Raw genomic sequence first — 15,018 nt, 5'->3', positions numbered from 1 at the left:
TCTTCTCAAAGTGACGCTTTGTGTCTCTGTGAGAGCACATTTCAGGATTCAATTTCAATAATACGCAAAACGGTTCTCCTAATTTTATAATCTAAAATGAACATTACAGAACTTAATTTTAAATATCCTTTTATTAAGTATTTATTCACACGTTATAAATATCGAAGCAATGTACAGTGATGTCCTAACAGTTCTGGTAACATTAACGGTTTGCTGTAAAAAATCTCCAAATTTATCTCATCGATTAAAATTCTTGAAATTTGTGTCACACATTCGTTATATATATATAATAAAATATTATACGGTGGAAATTATTTATACTACTTACATCTTCTATACAGTGATATCTTACAGGTTCGAGAGGTGGTGCGCGAAGTTATGTACGAAACGTCTCGCCTGACGAGTCGGATGAGTCTGGCAAAAATTAGAATAAATCTTTTATTTGGCCGTATACAACGCCAACGCTCGCGAGGGTGACCTCTTACCTTCATTCGCTTTGGTCTCGCATTTCTCGCAGGTGTACTTTATACAAGCCATGTGCCTCTTGCACGTAAACCTCGAGCAGTTGTGGCATTTGAGCGTCGTGCTGGTGTTCTTCGCTCGGCCGCACATGAAACATCGACCTTTCTTCCTGGCTGCGCCCTCGTCGTTCATCACTTCGTGATTGCGTTTCCTCGAGGAACTCTGCTCCAACTCGTGCTGATTGCCTTCGCAGTCACCCACTTGGTGCAGGATCACCGCCCGGATGTTGAGAGGTAACGTCTTGATCTTCGCTCGCTCCTACGTCCAAAGTATCAATCTGATTATCATCTTTAAAACGCACAAACGCATTTCACATGATAAAACTGATGTCTTTTTTTATTTATATCTATTAAACATTTTACAGAAGAAAGTTATTGGCAAGTCTAAGCGGAAACCTTCAACTCGTTCTCGCTTCAACACTTACCTGCAGTTGCGGCTTCAGTAATGCGAGCGCGAGATTCTTCAGGAAGACTCTTCGGTACTTATGCGGCGACTCCCGGCGAGATACGTTGTAGAGAACCTGAGCATTCATTCCAGCTACGTCAAGCAGCGCGAAAAACACCGCCAACGGCCACCTGGTTGTCCTCCTCGACACGGAGTACATCGCGCGCGTTCGCTCGATCGCATCCATCGCATCTTTCGCCGCATTGTAGTCCTCCACGATCACCGGTCTGTTGGTCCGCGGGTCGATGTCCGCGTCGTGATGCCCGCTCGACAGCATAACGAGGGTCTTCTTGTTCTTCTCATGGGATACGTGCGACACCAGTGTGACATCGTCGCGGAAGCCGAAAAGCGAACTGCCAGCGGGCCGTGATTTACGTGGTAAAAAACACAACGGCACCTCCGGTTGAGCTGTCCCCACCGCACCGAGAAACGTTATCCCGTCGTCTAAGAGCGAGACAATGAGCGGATAACTTGCGTAACGACCGTCGCAGCTCACCACGTTGGCGAAGAAACCTTTCACGTGACTGATCAGCCTGTGCACGGTGGCCGCAGGGTCGTCACTGAGCCTGTGGATAAGTTTGGAACACTTAGAATCACTTGGATTATGTACGACAGGTCTCGAATTGTTTTAAGTATCGTTCGAAACCAGCAATTCTCGATCGTCTCTTGAATCATTTAAATGCTTCGAAAATCTTGAATATATTGAAAATCTTAGTATTATAGCTGGTCAAAGTAATGCAGTTGTAATATTTGGCATTAAGAGATGATAGCTGGTAATAATTGTTGATACAAATATAATTGTGTCGATAGAATTGTCCCAATATAATTCATGCCTATGTATCTTTTATCAATACATTAAATATTTAGAATGTTCAAGATTTCTAAGAATTTTTGACTTTGTAGTCTTCGAAACAATCGGGCTTTTGCTAAAATCGCAAAGTAATAACTTAAGAGTTTATGGAAATCGAATAATGTAAAATAAGAATGCAGTTCAGGTCGAAGATGGTCTTTATAAAGATTGAAACGATCATTTATTTCAACACAAAGATCAATATCAGCCTTTGTCGATTATTTGGAGGCTTCGCAATCATCGAGTCTGCTTTCCCTTGTACTTTTCGTAAGCTCATTGTCTGAAAACTTTGGACGGAAATCTAAACGCCCACCGTTACCTGTAAGGACCGTCAGGTTGTTGACCGCAGCAGAGTTCCATGTTGCAGGTGAAAGACGTCTTGATGTCCACCAAAGCGACGATCCTCAGCCCATATTTCGCTGCTGTGCACGACTTGTTAGCCATATATTGCACGAAGCTACATTTGCTGCCTCTGAACGCCTGCAGTCTGTCGCCAACGGCGAGGTGTTCGCTGGGCAAGTACGAGTCCCTGCAGTTTTGTACAAATTTCTCCCAGACGTTTCTCACGAGCGCCAGCTTGTCCGTCCTCAGCCTCATGGTCCTAGTGCTTCTGTCATCAAATCGCAGACAATCCAGAAGGAACAGAAATCTCCTGTAACCAGGAAAAGTTGAATCGGACTCGATGATTAAAATTCTGCAAAGAAATGTAATTCGCATCATACAACCCGAGGGGTGTAAAACAATTTCAGTGAATTTAGAGAAATTAGAAGAGAAACGAGCGTTTATCTCCCTAACATTACAGTTGTTAAATTTTGATATAATTTAAAGGAAATATAAGGTAATTTAAATAAATAATATGTAAGAATATTTGTGTTATTCTCCTGTTCATACTGCAACTTGGTTATTTAAATTGACACGTAGTGATTGCGACGAGTATTCCCTTTCTGCTCTCGTAGATAAGATACCTGCTGGATTTTCATACTCAGTCTCGCGCATTCCTTGCCTGTAACTCATAGTGGAGCGACATATCTCCAAACCGGTACCGTCGTCCGTCCACAACTCCAGCAGATTTGTGTGGTTGGCTCTTTTCACACCGGTGAGATACAACAGACCGATCAGTGCCAACAGTTCGGCCTTCGTTGTCCATTTGACGTCTCTCTCCCTGGAATACGTGCGAGATAGGCGCTTGTGCTCAATCAGCAAATTAGTGCAGGCTACGATCTCCTCTAACATCCCATTGTCGATAATCTTAAAGAGAGCCGACACTTCATCCACGATCTCGCACTTCTGGCTTTCACAGAAGTGACGGACGTTTTCTTTTTTGGTATCTTCCTTGAACGTGTTAGCGGTTCCGCTTGTACATGGAATCTTCTTCCAAATGGTGATCTTGTCTCTACCAATGTAAATATCCTCGTTCGCATCGTCGATCGCTCGGTCGCTCGAATTGTCTGACAAAGACGCGTCTTGCTCAGCATCGTGCTTTTGTTCCGCATCGGAGATGATGTGCTCCTCCTCAGATGAGACTTCTTCACTACCTCCAACATCTGACTCTGATAGCTCTGTTAAAATGCTGGATATTTCGTCGTTGGCAGTGATATCAGGAGAGCTGCAGATTTAATTGAAGATTAGAAATGAATAATTACTGATCCTTTTAATAAAATAGCATTTATTTGTATAAATATTGAGAATATATAAGATTAGAATAATTTAAAAAGTTACAAATTGATATAGAAATTTGTAAATTTACAAATAAATATGTGAATTATGTTTTATTATATTATTTTTGTACATATTAATGTACAAAATGAGTTAAATATCGGTTCTATGATCAACTACAACATTGTCAACTTTATTGCTTGATAAGTTCTAAAGAAATTAGACATTTTTCAGAAATTAACATATAAAAATATAATACTATACAGATTATAATTAAAAAAATCAACTTTAAATTTATGAATATTAGTTATTCTTGTCCTTATTAATGATCATACAGGTCTATGCCACTCACAATTGCGAATTAATATCCTGAAGCTACAACACTCTGCCATGTTTGTAATTTGACAATATACGAATAACAAACGTCATTTATTCAAAGATGGAATATTAGATGATCCATTTACAAGCTGCAGAATAATATTGACTGTTCCCAGTGTTAAAATGCATATACACTGCATCTATACTTACATAACAACGCGCGTGGTGTATCGAGTACGCCGCGAATTGGCGGTGATCATCGCTTTAGAACATAAACGAAACTGACAAACGAAAAAGAACTTATTGTCTCAGTATCTGAGCACTCGAAAGAAGGACTGACAAAGCTTCCAGAAAGCATTCTTGTGGTTTTAAAAGCTCAGCTGTTTTTAAGCTGCAGTGGCGCACGCAGTGCCGCGATGCGCGCAGTTACGAGTCAAATATATATTCATTCTATTTTATCCACTATCGATATACATATTTAAAATTCCGGTGATTATAGAAATTGTTAAAATTGGAAATTTTTAAGAATCTGTTTATTTTGTTTATAGCATACGTTGGAAAATAAATATTATAAAAATATATATGTATATGCTGCATTTTCAATAAATATAGCTGTAAAATTATACGCATAAAATTACTAATATAACTAGCAGTTTCTAAAGCAATTCCAGCAATTCTAAAGCAAGTCTAAAGATTATACTAAAAAATAAAATTCTGCCTGATGCATTGTCAAGTTAAAAAAATAGCTTAAGGATCTTAAAAGTCTTATTTGACTTGCTGTTGAGTCGTACTACGACTTCTACAGTTCGCAGGTGGCGACTCGTAGCGGGAACTCTGGAACTAATAAAAATAACGAGTCTAAAAATAATGGGTTATTCAAAAGTTAAAATTCAAATTCAGCTTTAATGACGTTCAGAAACTGAGTTTTTATTAACGAAAAATAAAAATCTCTCTGAGCTGATGTTTAATTATATTACAAATATGTTATAAAAACTGTAAAATATATATATTGTATATTTTCTAAATATTGTATGTACATCCAGAGAGGAACGTGAGAACGGCCAACACGGTGTTTTCGACGACACCGACTTTCCGCACTGGGAAAGGGTGCCATCTGTATCCATTTTGAGAGAGGAACTACATCCACTTTCAGGTTTCGACGGTAAAACCTGTATGTGGTGGCAGTCCGTGTTACATTCATTTTTAGGCGGTTTATGTCCGTGCTACAACCATAACTGCGTACTTGACAAGCACGGTCACGCACATTGTTACGCGTTTATAACATGAATTAACATGTTAACATGTGCAAAAAAAAAAGAATTGACATTGTGTATGATTAATATCATGAAGATCATACGAAGTGTCCGGTAATTAACTGCCAACCCGAAGTGTGAGGGTAGATTGGGTTGAGACAAACATAAAAGTCCCATACCATTTTGCGAGATTCGCAATAATTATCGAGTTATTAATGACAGAAATCTGAGGAGTAAAAGCGCGCCGACATAGATGATTCGAAAAGCGTTGCAGCTGCTCGGGGCAGCGATCATGAATCTTTTCCCTAGCGTGAACTAATAAAAAGTGAAAGACTTCTGTGAATCAGTGAAAAATGAAAAATTGTATATGAATTTGTGAAAATCGATACATTTCACACGACAATTGAGTCGTTCAACATGGCAGTTGCGCGTTCTGGATAATTCAATGAATACCAAAGAAATCAAAATGATCAAAATAATAATGTCCGTGTAGTCCGAAGGATATTACGTAACACGCAAAATCCGTTTGATATAATATCCAAAGAAAATGTTTCAAAATATGTATGTACAGGTAATATAAACCTTATGCACCGACGAAATATACTACAAAGACTGATGGCCTTACGGGATTTAGCGTACCAGAGAAATTTCCCTGGTGAGGCACCCGGGCGAAAGAGACAGTCTTGCATTTAGCGCAGTAAAATTTAATAGAAACTAATACTTTTCAATCCTTTTCTTCGGATCAAAAAGATTCAGAATTCAGACATATTCAAACTGTCAATACTTTTTAATACGTTTCAATTCGACATTTTATACAGACAAGCAGGACGAAGGGAACGGGATGCGGGCAACGATACATTATGCGTCTCCAGACGTGTCAAATCGTTTATTATAGAGGAGACTTTGATACGGCAACATGTATTCGAATATTTAATCGTCCCATGGACCACTTATATATAATAAAAAAAAAATTAACGCGGATAAATGAACGATTCATATCAATTTTTCCTTTTCTTATAGAGCAATGAAAGAGTAAATCAGTATCGAAAATCGAATACCGATTAATACCATAAATCAGTGTCAGAAATTGTCCAACGACAATTTGTTTTCACTTTCAGGTAGTTACCGCTGTAATTTACACAACAAATTAACTCAGTTAAACGAACGATTCATACCAATTTTTCTTCTCTTATAAAGAAATGAGAGAATAAATCAGTACCGAAAGTTGAAGACCGATCAATATTTAATTTATTCATCAAAATAACGCGGATAAACGAACAATTTGTATAAATTTTTTGTCTTTTAAAAAAATGAGAAAATAAATCAGTACCGAAAATCGAATATCTACTAATACCATAAATCAGTGTCAGAAAATTGTCCAAGTGCAATGACAATTTGTTCTCATTTTTCAGGTACTTACCCCTCTAATTTACTCAACAAATTAACTCGGTTAAACGAACGATCCGTGTCAATTTTTCTGTTCTTATAAAGAGATGACAGAATAAATCAGTACCGAAAACCGAAGACCGATCAATAATTTTTTCATCAAATTAACGCGGATAAATTAACGATTCGTATTAATTTTTTCTTATAGAGAAATGAAAGAGAAATCAGTACCGAAAATCGAATATCGATTAGTACCATAAATCAGTGTCAAAAAATTGCACACGTGCAATGACAATTTCTTCTTATTTTTCAGGTACATACCTCTCTAATCTTATTCAACAAATTAACTCGGATAAACGGTAGATTCGTATCAATTTTTTGTCTTATAAAAAAATGAGAAAATAAATCAGTACCGAAAACCGAAGACTGATCAATACCATAAATCAATGTCAAGAAAATTGTCCAAGTGCAATGACAAGTTGTTTTCATCTTGCAGGTACTTACCCCACTAATTTACTCAACAAATTAAGTCGGATAAAAGAACGATTCGTATTCAATTTTTATTCTGTTATAAAAAAATTGAAGAATCAGTCAGTACCGAAAATTAAACACCGATCAATATTTAATTTATTCATCAAATTAACGCGGATAAATGAACGATTCGTATGAATTTTTTATTTTTATTGACAAATGAAAGAGTAAATCAGTATCAAAAATCGAATATCGATTAATACCATAAATCAGTGTCAAAAAATTGTCCAAGTGCAATGACAATTTGTTCTCATTTTTCAAGTACTTACCCCTCTAATCTTATTCAACAAATTAAGTCAGATAAAAGAAAGAATCATATCAATTTTTATTCTTTTATAAAGAAATTAGAGAATCAGTCAGTACCGAAAATTGAAGACCGATCAATATTTAATTTATTCATCAAATTAACGCAGATAAATGAACGATTCGTATGAATTTCTTTTTTCTCATGAAGAAATGAAAGAGTAAATCAGTACCGAAAATCGAATATCGATCAATACCGTAAATCAGAGTCAGAAAATTGTCCAAGTACATTGACAATTTGTTCTCATTTTTCAAGTATTTATCCCTCTAATTTACTCAACAACTTAACTCGAATAAACGACTGATTCGTATCAATTTTTATTCTCTTATAAAGAAATTAGAGAATCAGTCAGTACCGAAAATTGAACACCGATCAATATTATTAATTTATTCATCAAATTAACGCGGATAAATGACCGATACATATGAATTTTTTTTTCTTGTAGAGAAATAAAAGAGTATAGAGAAATTTTTTCTTATAGAGAAATCAGTACTGAAAATCGAATATCGTATTAATACCGTAAATCAGTGTCAAAATGTTATCCAAGTTCAATGACAATTTGTTCTCATTTTTCAGGTACTTACCCCTCTAATCTTATTCAACAAATTAACTCGGATAAACGAACGATTCGTATCAATTTTTTTGTCTTATAAAAAAATGAGAAAATAAATTAGTTCCGGAAACTGAAGACTGATCAATACCATAAATCAAGAAAATTGTCCAAGTGCAATGACAAGTTGTTTTCATCTTGCAGGTACTTACCCCACTAATTTACTCAACACATTAAGTCGAATAAAAGAACGATTCATATCAGATTTTATTCTCTTGTAAAGAAATTAGAGAATCAGTCAGTACCGAAAATTGAAGACCGATCAATATTTAGTTTATTCATCAAATTAACACGGATAAATGAACGATTCGTATCAATTTTTTTTGCCTTATAAAAAATGAGAAAATAAATTAGTTCCGAAAACCGAAGACTGATCACTACCATAAATCAATGTCAAGAAAATTGTCCAAGTGCAATGACAAGTTGTTTTCATCTTGCAGGTACTTACGCCACTAATTTACTCAACAAATTAAGTCGGATAAAAGAACGATTCGTATCAATTTTTATTCTCTTATAAAGAAATTAGAGAATCAGTCAGTACCGAAAATTGAAGACCGATCAATATTTAATTTATTCATCAAATTAACGCGGATAAATAAACGATTCGTATGAATTTTTTTTCTTATAGAGATATGAAAGAGTAAATTAGTACCGAAAATCGAATATCGATCAATACCGTAAATCAGAGTCAGAAAATTGTTCAAGTACAATGATAATTTGTTCTCATTTTTCAGGTATTTATCCCTCTAATTTACTCAACAAATTAACTCGAATAAACGAATGATTCGTATCAATTTTTCTTGTCTTATAAAGAAATGAGAGAATAAATCAGTACCGAAAATTGAAGACCGATCAATATTTAATTTATTCATCAAATTAACGCGGATAAATGAATGATTCGTATGAATTTTTTTTTCTTATAGGGAAATGAAAGAGTAAATCAGTGCCGAAAATCGAATATCTATTAATACTATAAATCAGTGTAAAAAAATTGTCCAAGTGCAATGACAATTTGTTCTCATTTTTTAGGTACTTACCCCTCTAATCTTATTCAACAAATTAACTCAGATAAACGAACGACTCGTATCAATTTTCTTTGTCTTATAAAAAAATGAGAAAATAAATCAGTACCGAAAACCGAAGACTGATCAATACCATAAATCAATGTCAAGAAAATTGTCCAAGTGCAATGACAAGTTGTTTTCATCTTGCAGGTACTTACCCCACTAATTTATTCAACAAATTAAGTCGGATAAAAGAACGAATCGTATCAATTTTTATTCTCTTGTAAAGAAATTAGAGAATCAGTCAGTACCGAAAATTGAAGGCCGATCAATATTTAATGTATTCATCAAATTAACGCGGATAAATGAATAAGTCGTATCAATTTTTGTTTCTTGTAGAAAAATAAAAGAGTAAATTAGTATCGAAAATCGAATATCGATCAATACAAAAAATGAGTGTCAGAAGATTGTCCAAGTACAATGACAATTCGTTCTCATTTTTCAGGTACTTAGCCCTCTTATTTATTCCACAAATTAACTCGGATATATAAACGAACGATTCGTATTAATTTTTTCTTCTCTTAAAGAGAAATGAGAAAGTAAATCAGTACCGGAAATCGAATATCGATTAATATCGTAAATCAAAATTTATATTGCTGTTTAATTCCATCTTCGCAAAAGATTTGACGTTTTCTCTGTCCTAGTCCTAACTTATAGAAAATTTGGTACTCATCTCTATTTGACAAAAGTACGTCGGAATTTCTGTACTAACTAATATAAAAAATATTTTTTCATTCTTATTTTTTCTACGTCTAATATTTTAATACCGAATCTATCGAAATGGACCGGTCTGCAGAAATCCTGGCAAGACGTTTCTCTCTCTTTCTCGCTCTCCTCTCTCTTCGTCTCTGAATCGCCGCTAGCGATCAAAAACCGCAAGCGGAAAGTAACGAAAATTTATTCATCCAACTAAAACATTCTCCATGTTATTTTTTAAGCGTTGGATAAATACCGATCCGGCGTTTTGTCAAATATCTAACAAAATCTCCGTTTTTTTCTTGCCGACATTCAAATCGATAATTTTCTACAAGTTAGGATTTGATAAAAAATGTCTTTCCCGAGTCGAAATATTAATTCTACATTGATCCTGCAAATTGCATTCAATTTGAAAAATCAATGCAGAATATCTAGATGCGCAATAGTGAACAAGCTTTGTCTTACCTGAACGTTACATCTGGCTACTCTCGCAGTCTCGCCCATGATGATTCTTCAACAGCGACGTATTCCGCAGTTATTTAATACTCGTTTATCTCGATAATGTATATGTACTTAATCCTTATATTCTTAATTTAAATGAGTAATTTTTGTTGATGTTGATTATATATTCGCTTAACAGCGCCAGAAAGAGAACAAAGATAAAAACGTAAATAGAACTGCCTTTGTTAGAACTGCGCGTGAGATAAATATATAAGGATTAAATAATCATATAAGAATTAGAGGAAATGGGAGATAAAAAACACTTTTTATTCTCATCATTCTTAAAGTTCTTTTTTCCTATTTTCTTCTCTTTTTTTTCTTTTCTTTTTTCTAATGAGAATGATGAGAATTGTAGCTCTCAAAAGAGCTGAAGCTGCAAAAAGACAACGCTTATGTCTAATAATGCTGTTTCACTAATAGAATTTTTAATTCAGATTCGGTACAATAAGAAAGATAAGCAAGAATGAGAAACGGACATTCTAGCAGATTCTAAATGAAAACAGCAATCTGAGCATTATTAGACGAATAAAAATCAGCACTTGTAAAATTTATATCAGATTCTAAGATCATTATTCATAGTTTTCTAAATTATGTACAATTTTTCATTGAGAACATAATTACAAATTTGTATTCATAAACCTTAGCTTGCCTCAGCAACCTTGCTTGAATAGACATTCATATTTTATGAGAAAAGAAAAGCAGAACTCATGTTACGTGAAATTAGGTTAACGAATAATCAAATCTCAAGCTATTTTATCATTTTTCAGATGATAAACTATGAATGCTGATCTAATTTCGACTCGGGTATGTCCTTACTTCGAGTAAGGTCCGTTAAAATCAGAAAAATCCTGCATAATAATAATGATTCGAGGTACCATACATGATGTATCGCTGTCCATGTCTCGGCGCGCTCCAAGTCCTCTCCATCCTGACTTCTCGATCCGACGTCCTTCTGGTTGCTCCGTCGCAGCACTGGCGACGACACTGACTCTAGCTCTAACACTCGCGCAAGTAAAATTCGGGGACAAAGAAACGCGTATTAACCGCGATACAACTATCGTACTACTCTACGCGTCGCGGTATGCGCGTTGTTCGTCGGCCCGAAGCGCAATGTCCTTTCCGCAATCACGGAGTCATATACAAGGGTACGAAACCAAACAATCGGGAAGGCACGGTTACCCCCCACCAGTCGCTAACCTTGCCGATCAGTGTTGATGCCTGCGTCGTCCGTTAGCTGAAAATGAAAACAACTCGTGTTTTCAAAGCATGCCTGTGAGAGACTCGCTTCAAACTTCACAATACTTATTTACGTCTGTTCCAAGAATCATATTACGCCGAATTCAAACTGTCTCTATTTTGACATGACATACACGAAATCTGCGATCGCATCATTGATCTCTCTTTGGACAAGAAAATCCTGAGAGGAACGCTGTTCGAGAATATCACATTTTATATTTCAGGTGCCTTGCAGATTATCGAATCCGATGTAACAGATCAGGGAAAGTATGAATGCGTCGCTATAAATAACACGAGTGGGCGCGGAGTGCTCCAAGTCAATCACGTTATACGTGAAACGTACGTATATTTAATATTATATAAAACTTACCTTTTTAAACAAAAAAGTAAAAAAAAGGCGCCAAGTACAAGCGCAACACGTATTGTGTTATTTTTAGAAGTATCAAACTCAAATTATTTTTTTTATTGTATAAATGTGTACATAAGTTTTTACAAGTAAAACTTATAACTATAATAAAACTTTGCAACACTTTTCTACTGTACAAAAGAAATGATATATTAGAACAGTAGCGCCAACTGAGAAACCTAACATAACATAACTAAAACTTGTTTAATATATAGCAGCATATATAACAGCATTTTTATTATAATAAAATGTTCTTGTAAATTCTCTTTATACATATACGGTATAATGTTTTATTTAAGTTTATATAGTATTATAATAAATAAATTATAAACCTTCATTATAGAATATATTATAATAAAAATGCTGTCATATATGTATTAAACAAGATTTAGTTCGATATAGTTTTTGGTGCAGCCGCGCCAAGATAGAACAATTAAACCTACGCGTAAGTTGCAAGTGCGTTTTGCATCGCGCGCTGCGCGCACGATTGTTGAAGCCTAAGCGTAAGTTAAAAGTGCGTAAGCTGCATGCACGGTTATTAAAACTTACGCGTAATTGGGCACACACAGCGCGCGATACAAAAACGCATTTGCAACTTACGTGTGGGTTTTAATAACCGTGTGTGCAGCAGCTTACGCGCTTTTAATTTACGCGTGGGTTTTAATTACAAAAATATGAATAATTTATCAAATTAACCAAAGCTATTGGTTATTATGCATAATAAGCGGTTGTTATGCATAGTAACTGGATTTATCACTTTAACCGTAACACATACAACAACACAATAAATAGATAGACAGACAGAGATTGACGAGAGTAATTGCAGATTCATAAAGTGTCTATGATTACTAGTCGGATGATGACGAATCGTGAATGCCGAGCGCGAAATTCCGACTTCTTATTCCCGGAAAATTCGTCAAACGTCAAACGAAGGGCAAAAAGTGTCGTCGCTCGCGAGCCGATCAACACAATCGGCGCGATGTAAACATTGCGGGCCTCGGCGGCGGTTGAAGCAAGAGACTTGCCCTTGGGCATTTTTTCTTTTCTCGAAGGTTCCGGGACAAGGAGGGGAATGCGAGGAGACCTCTCAACTGTACGCGACATTGATTTACTACTTATTGATTACTGAAAATAAAGAAAATTATTCTGTCGAAGCATCGGATATTTGTTAGCTTTATGTTAATTAAAGAGGAATGTGTACGATTAGAAAATATGTTAGCAACTAATTGTACAGAATGTCAAAGTTGTTGTAACGCCGTTTTCGGAGAATAATTAAAGGTCATGGTAGCGTTAAAGAGTGGAATTTCATCTCATGCGAATTTTGTCTCGTTCTTATTAAATGTTAGATTATCCGCTGCGGACAATAACTCTTCTACTTTTCATCTAATATTCAACGATAATAAATAACATTTAATTGCATTCGTTTGACTTTTTTTATTTCGAAAATAAAAAAATATACACCAGGGTGAGATTTCACCCATGACAACATCAATGTGATTTTCTTTGATGCTTTTTTAAAAATTCAAATATTTCGTCGACTCGCGGGATATTTATAATCGGAGTCTCGTCGCATTAATTAACATGTGCTCCTCCGAGCGAATCGAATGCTCACCGACGGCCACTGTCAGTGCCACGAGCGAATGTCCGGAGCGGACGGGATGCTGAATCGAGAAGCAGGACGAAGGGAACGGGACGCAGGCAACGATACATCATGCATCTCCAGACGTATCAAATCATTTATTATACAAGAGACTTTGATACGGCAACGTATATAGAGGATTTAATATTTAATATGTACTTTCATTTTTCCTGCTCCCCCCCCCCCGCTCTTTTTAGACCTTCGGGCATAAGGCCTGTTCGTTTTGTCTGCACTGCTGAATTAGTGCATTAAGTTAAAGTGAAACAAACGTAGATTTTCTCACTTCAACTTGTTGCACCAGTTCGGCAGTGCAGACAAAACGAACAGGCCTATTGTCTGGCATAGAGATAGTAACTATGGTTGCAGCACGGTTGCAGACATAAACCGCCTGAAAATGGATGTAGCACGGACTTCCACCACATGCAGATTTTACCACCAAGACCGAAAAGTGGATGTAGCATCGTAGTTCTCCTCTCAAAATGGATGAAGATGGCGCCCATTTCCAGTGCGAAAAATCAGTGTCACCGAAAACGCCATGTTGGCCGCTCTCAGCTTCCTCTCTGGTACATCTAGGTTAATTGCTTCATACAAAAAAGTCTACGAATATAGAACATATTTATAAACCTATGTTATTTGCCACTATTAAATTATTTAAACTGTTATCAAAAAAGTTTCGTACGGAAAAAATGTGGTAAGTGTCGTCAGAAGACGACCGTGCCTTACCAGTTTTGTATGTGTGTCCATCCTTGTCTAGGGGAGTGCTAAACGTCTCTCCTTTCATACTACACGACATGGTTAGTTCCCTTCCTTCTTATATAGTAAGTAACTGGTCAACGAGTACTTTCGAGAAAGCTATTTCTTCACAAATAAGTTCTAAACTAGCCATTTTCCTGCAAAATCGTAAAGGAAAAGTTAGTTGCAAATATCACGGTATATCTTTTTGTGTAAGTATTATGTACAAAAATCATTCACGTAATTTAATTCGCGTAATTTAAATCATCAAATCATAGATTTATTTACATAATTTAAATTAATAAAAATTTTTCGTTTGCAAAATACACTGTCTTGTAAAAGCGAGATAGATCATTTTGTGAATAACATAAATTACATTAAAACTAAAGATAGAAATATCACGCGATTTTACGATAAGTTTTGTTTTTCCCGCTACATCCTATCGATATGAACATTAATCGAATCTGGAAATATCGAGAAGATAATCGATTCTCTCTAATTAGAAAATAAAAGGTCTGTTCTTCAAAGAACTTCTGCGTACCTATTGTAACGTTCCCAACCTAAAATTTTCCACCCTAGATATAATCCTCAAAACCAAATCGCCAGAACCCAAACTGTACCAAATTACCAATAAATCCTACAGTAGCGTCCTTTGCGAGCATTTCTGCTAATATACATTGTAAAATAATTATTCAAAACAGCAATAAACGCGTGACCCTGCCACTACTCTTTCAATAAGGTCATCCTTTAATTATTACTATTATTGCCATTATCATTATTACTACCACTATATTATATTATTATTATATTCAAAGAGAAATAAGCCTTAGGAATAAAGTAGTTTATCTAAGAATAAAATAGAAATTCAGT

General features: G+C 35.6%; 1 protein-coding gene and 1 non-coding gene across 2 annotated transcripts; both read right to left on the bottom strand.

Annotated features, from left to right (window-relative positions):
• Positions 1-112: 112 nt before the first annotated feature.
• On the bottom strand, positions 113-4,222 carry LOC105182898 (uncharacterized). Its single transcript, XM_011140683.3, has 7 exons — positions 4,001-4,222; positions 2,820-3,422; positions 2,136-2,468; positions 947-1,532; positions 486-780; positions 329-414; positions 113-213 (listed from the first exon to the last, which is right to left on the bottom strand). Exons 1-6 carry the CDS (start codon positions 4,048-4,050, stop codon positions 377-379), a joined length of 1,905 nt encoding a protein of 634 aa, XP_011138985.1. The 5' UTR covers positions 4,051-4,222; the 3' UTR covers positions 113-213; positions 329-376.
• A 9,874-nt stretch (positions 4,223-14,096) lies between these two features.
• LOC112589117 (U6atac minor spliceosomal RNA) lies at positions 14,097-14,204 on the bottom strand. The gene has a single exon (XR_003113294.1). It is a non-coding gene; the product is annotated as a U6atac minor spliceosomal RNA (small nuclear RNA).
• Positions 14,205-15,018: the final 814 nt, after the last annotated feature.

This window comes from Harpegnathos saltator, unplaced genomic scaffold (genome assembly GCF_003227715.2).
Source record: "Harpegnathos saltator strain DR-91 unplaced genomic scaffold, Hsal_v8.6 scaffold403, whole genome shotgun sequence".
Lineage (NCBI taxonomy): Eukaryota > Metazoa > Arthropoda > Insecta > Hymenoptera > Formicidae > Harpegnathos > Harpegnathos saltator.
This window is presented reverse-complemented; position numbering and strand designations above follow the sequence as displayed.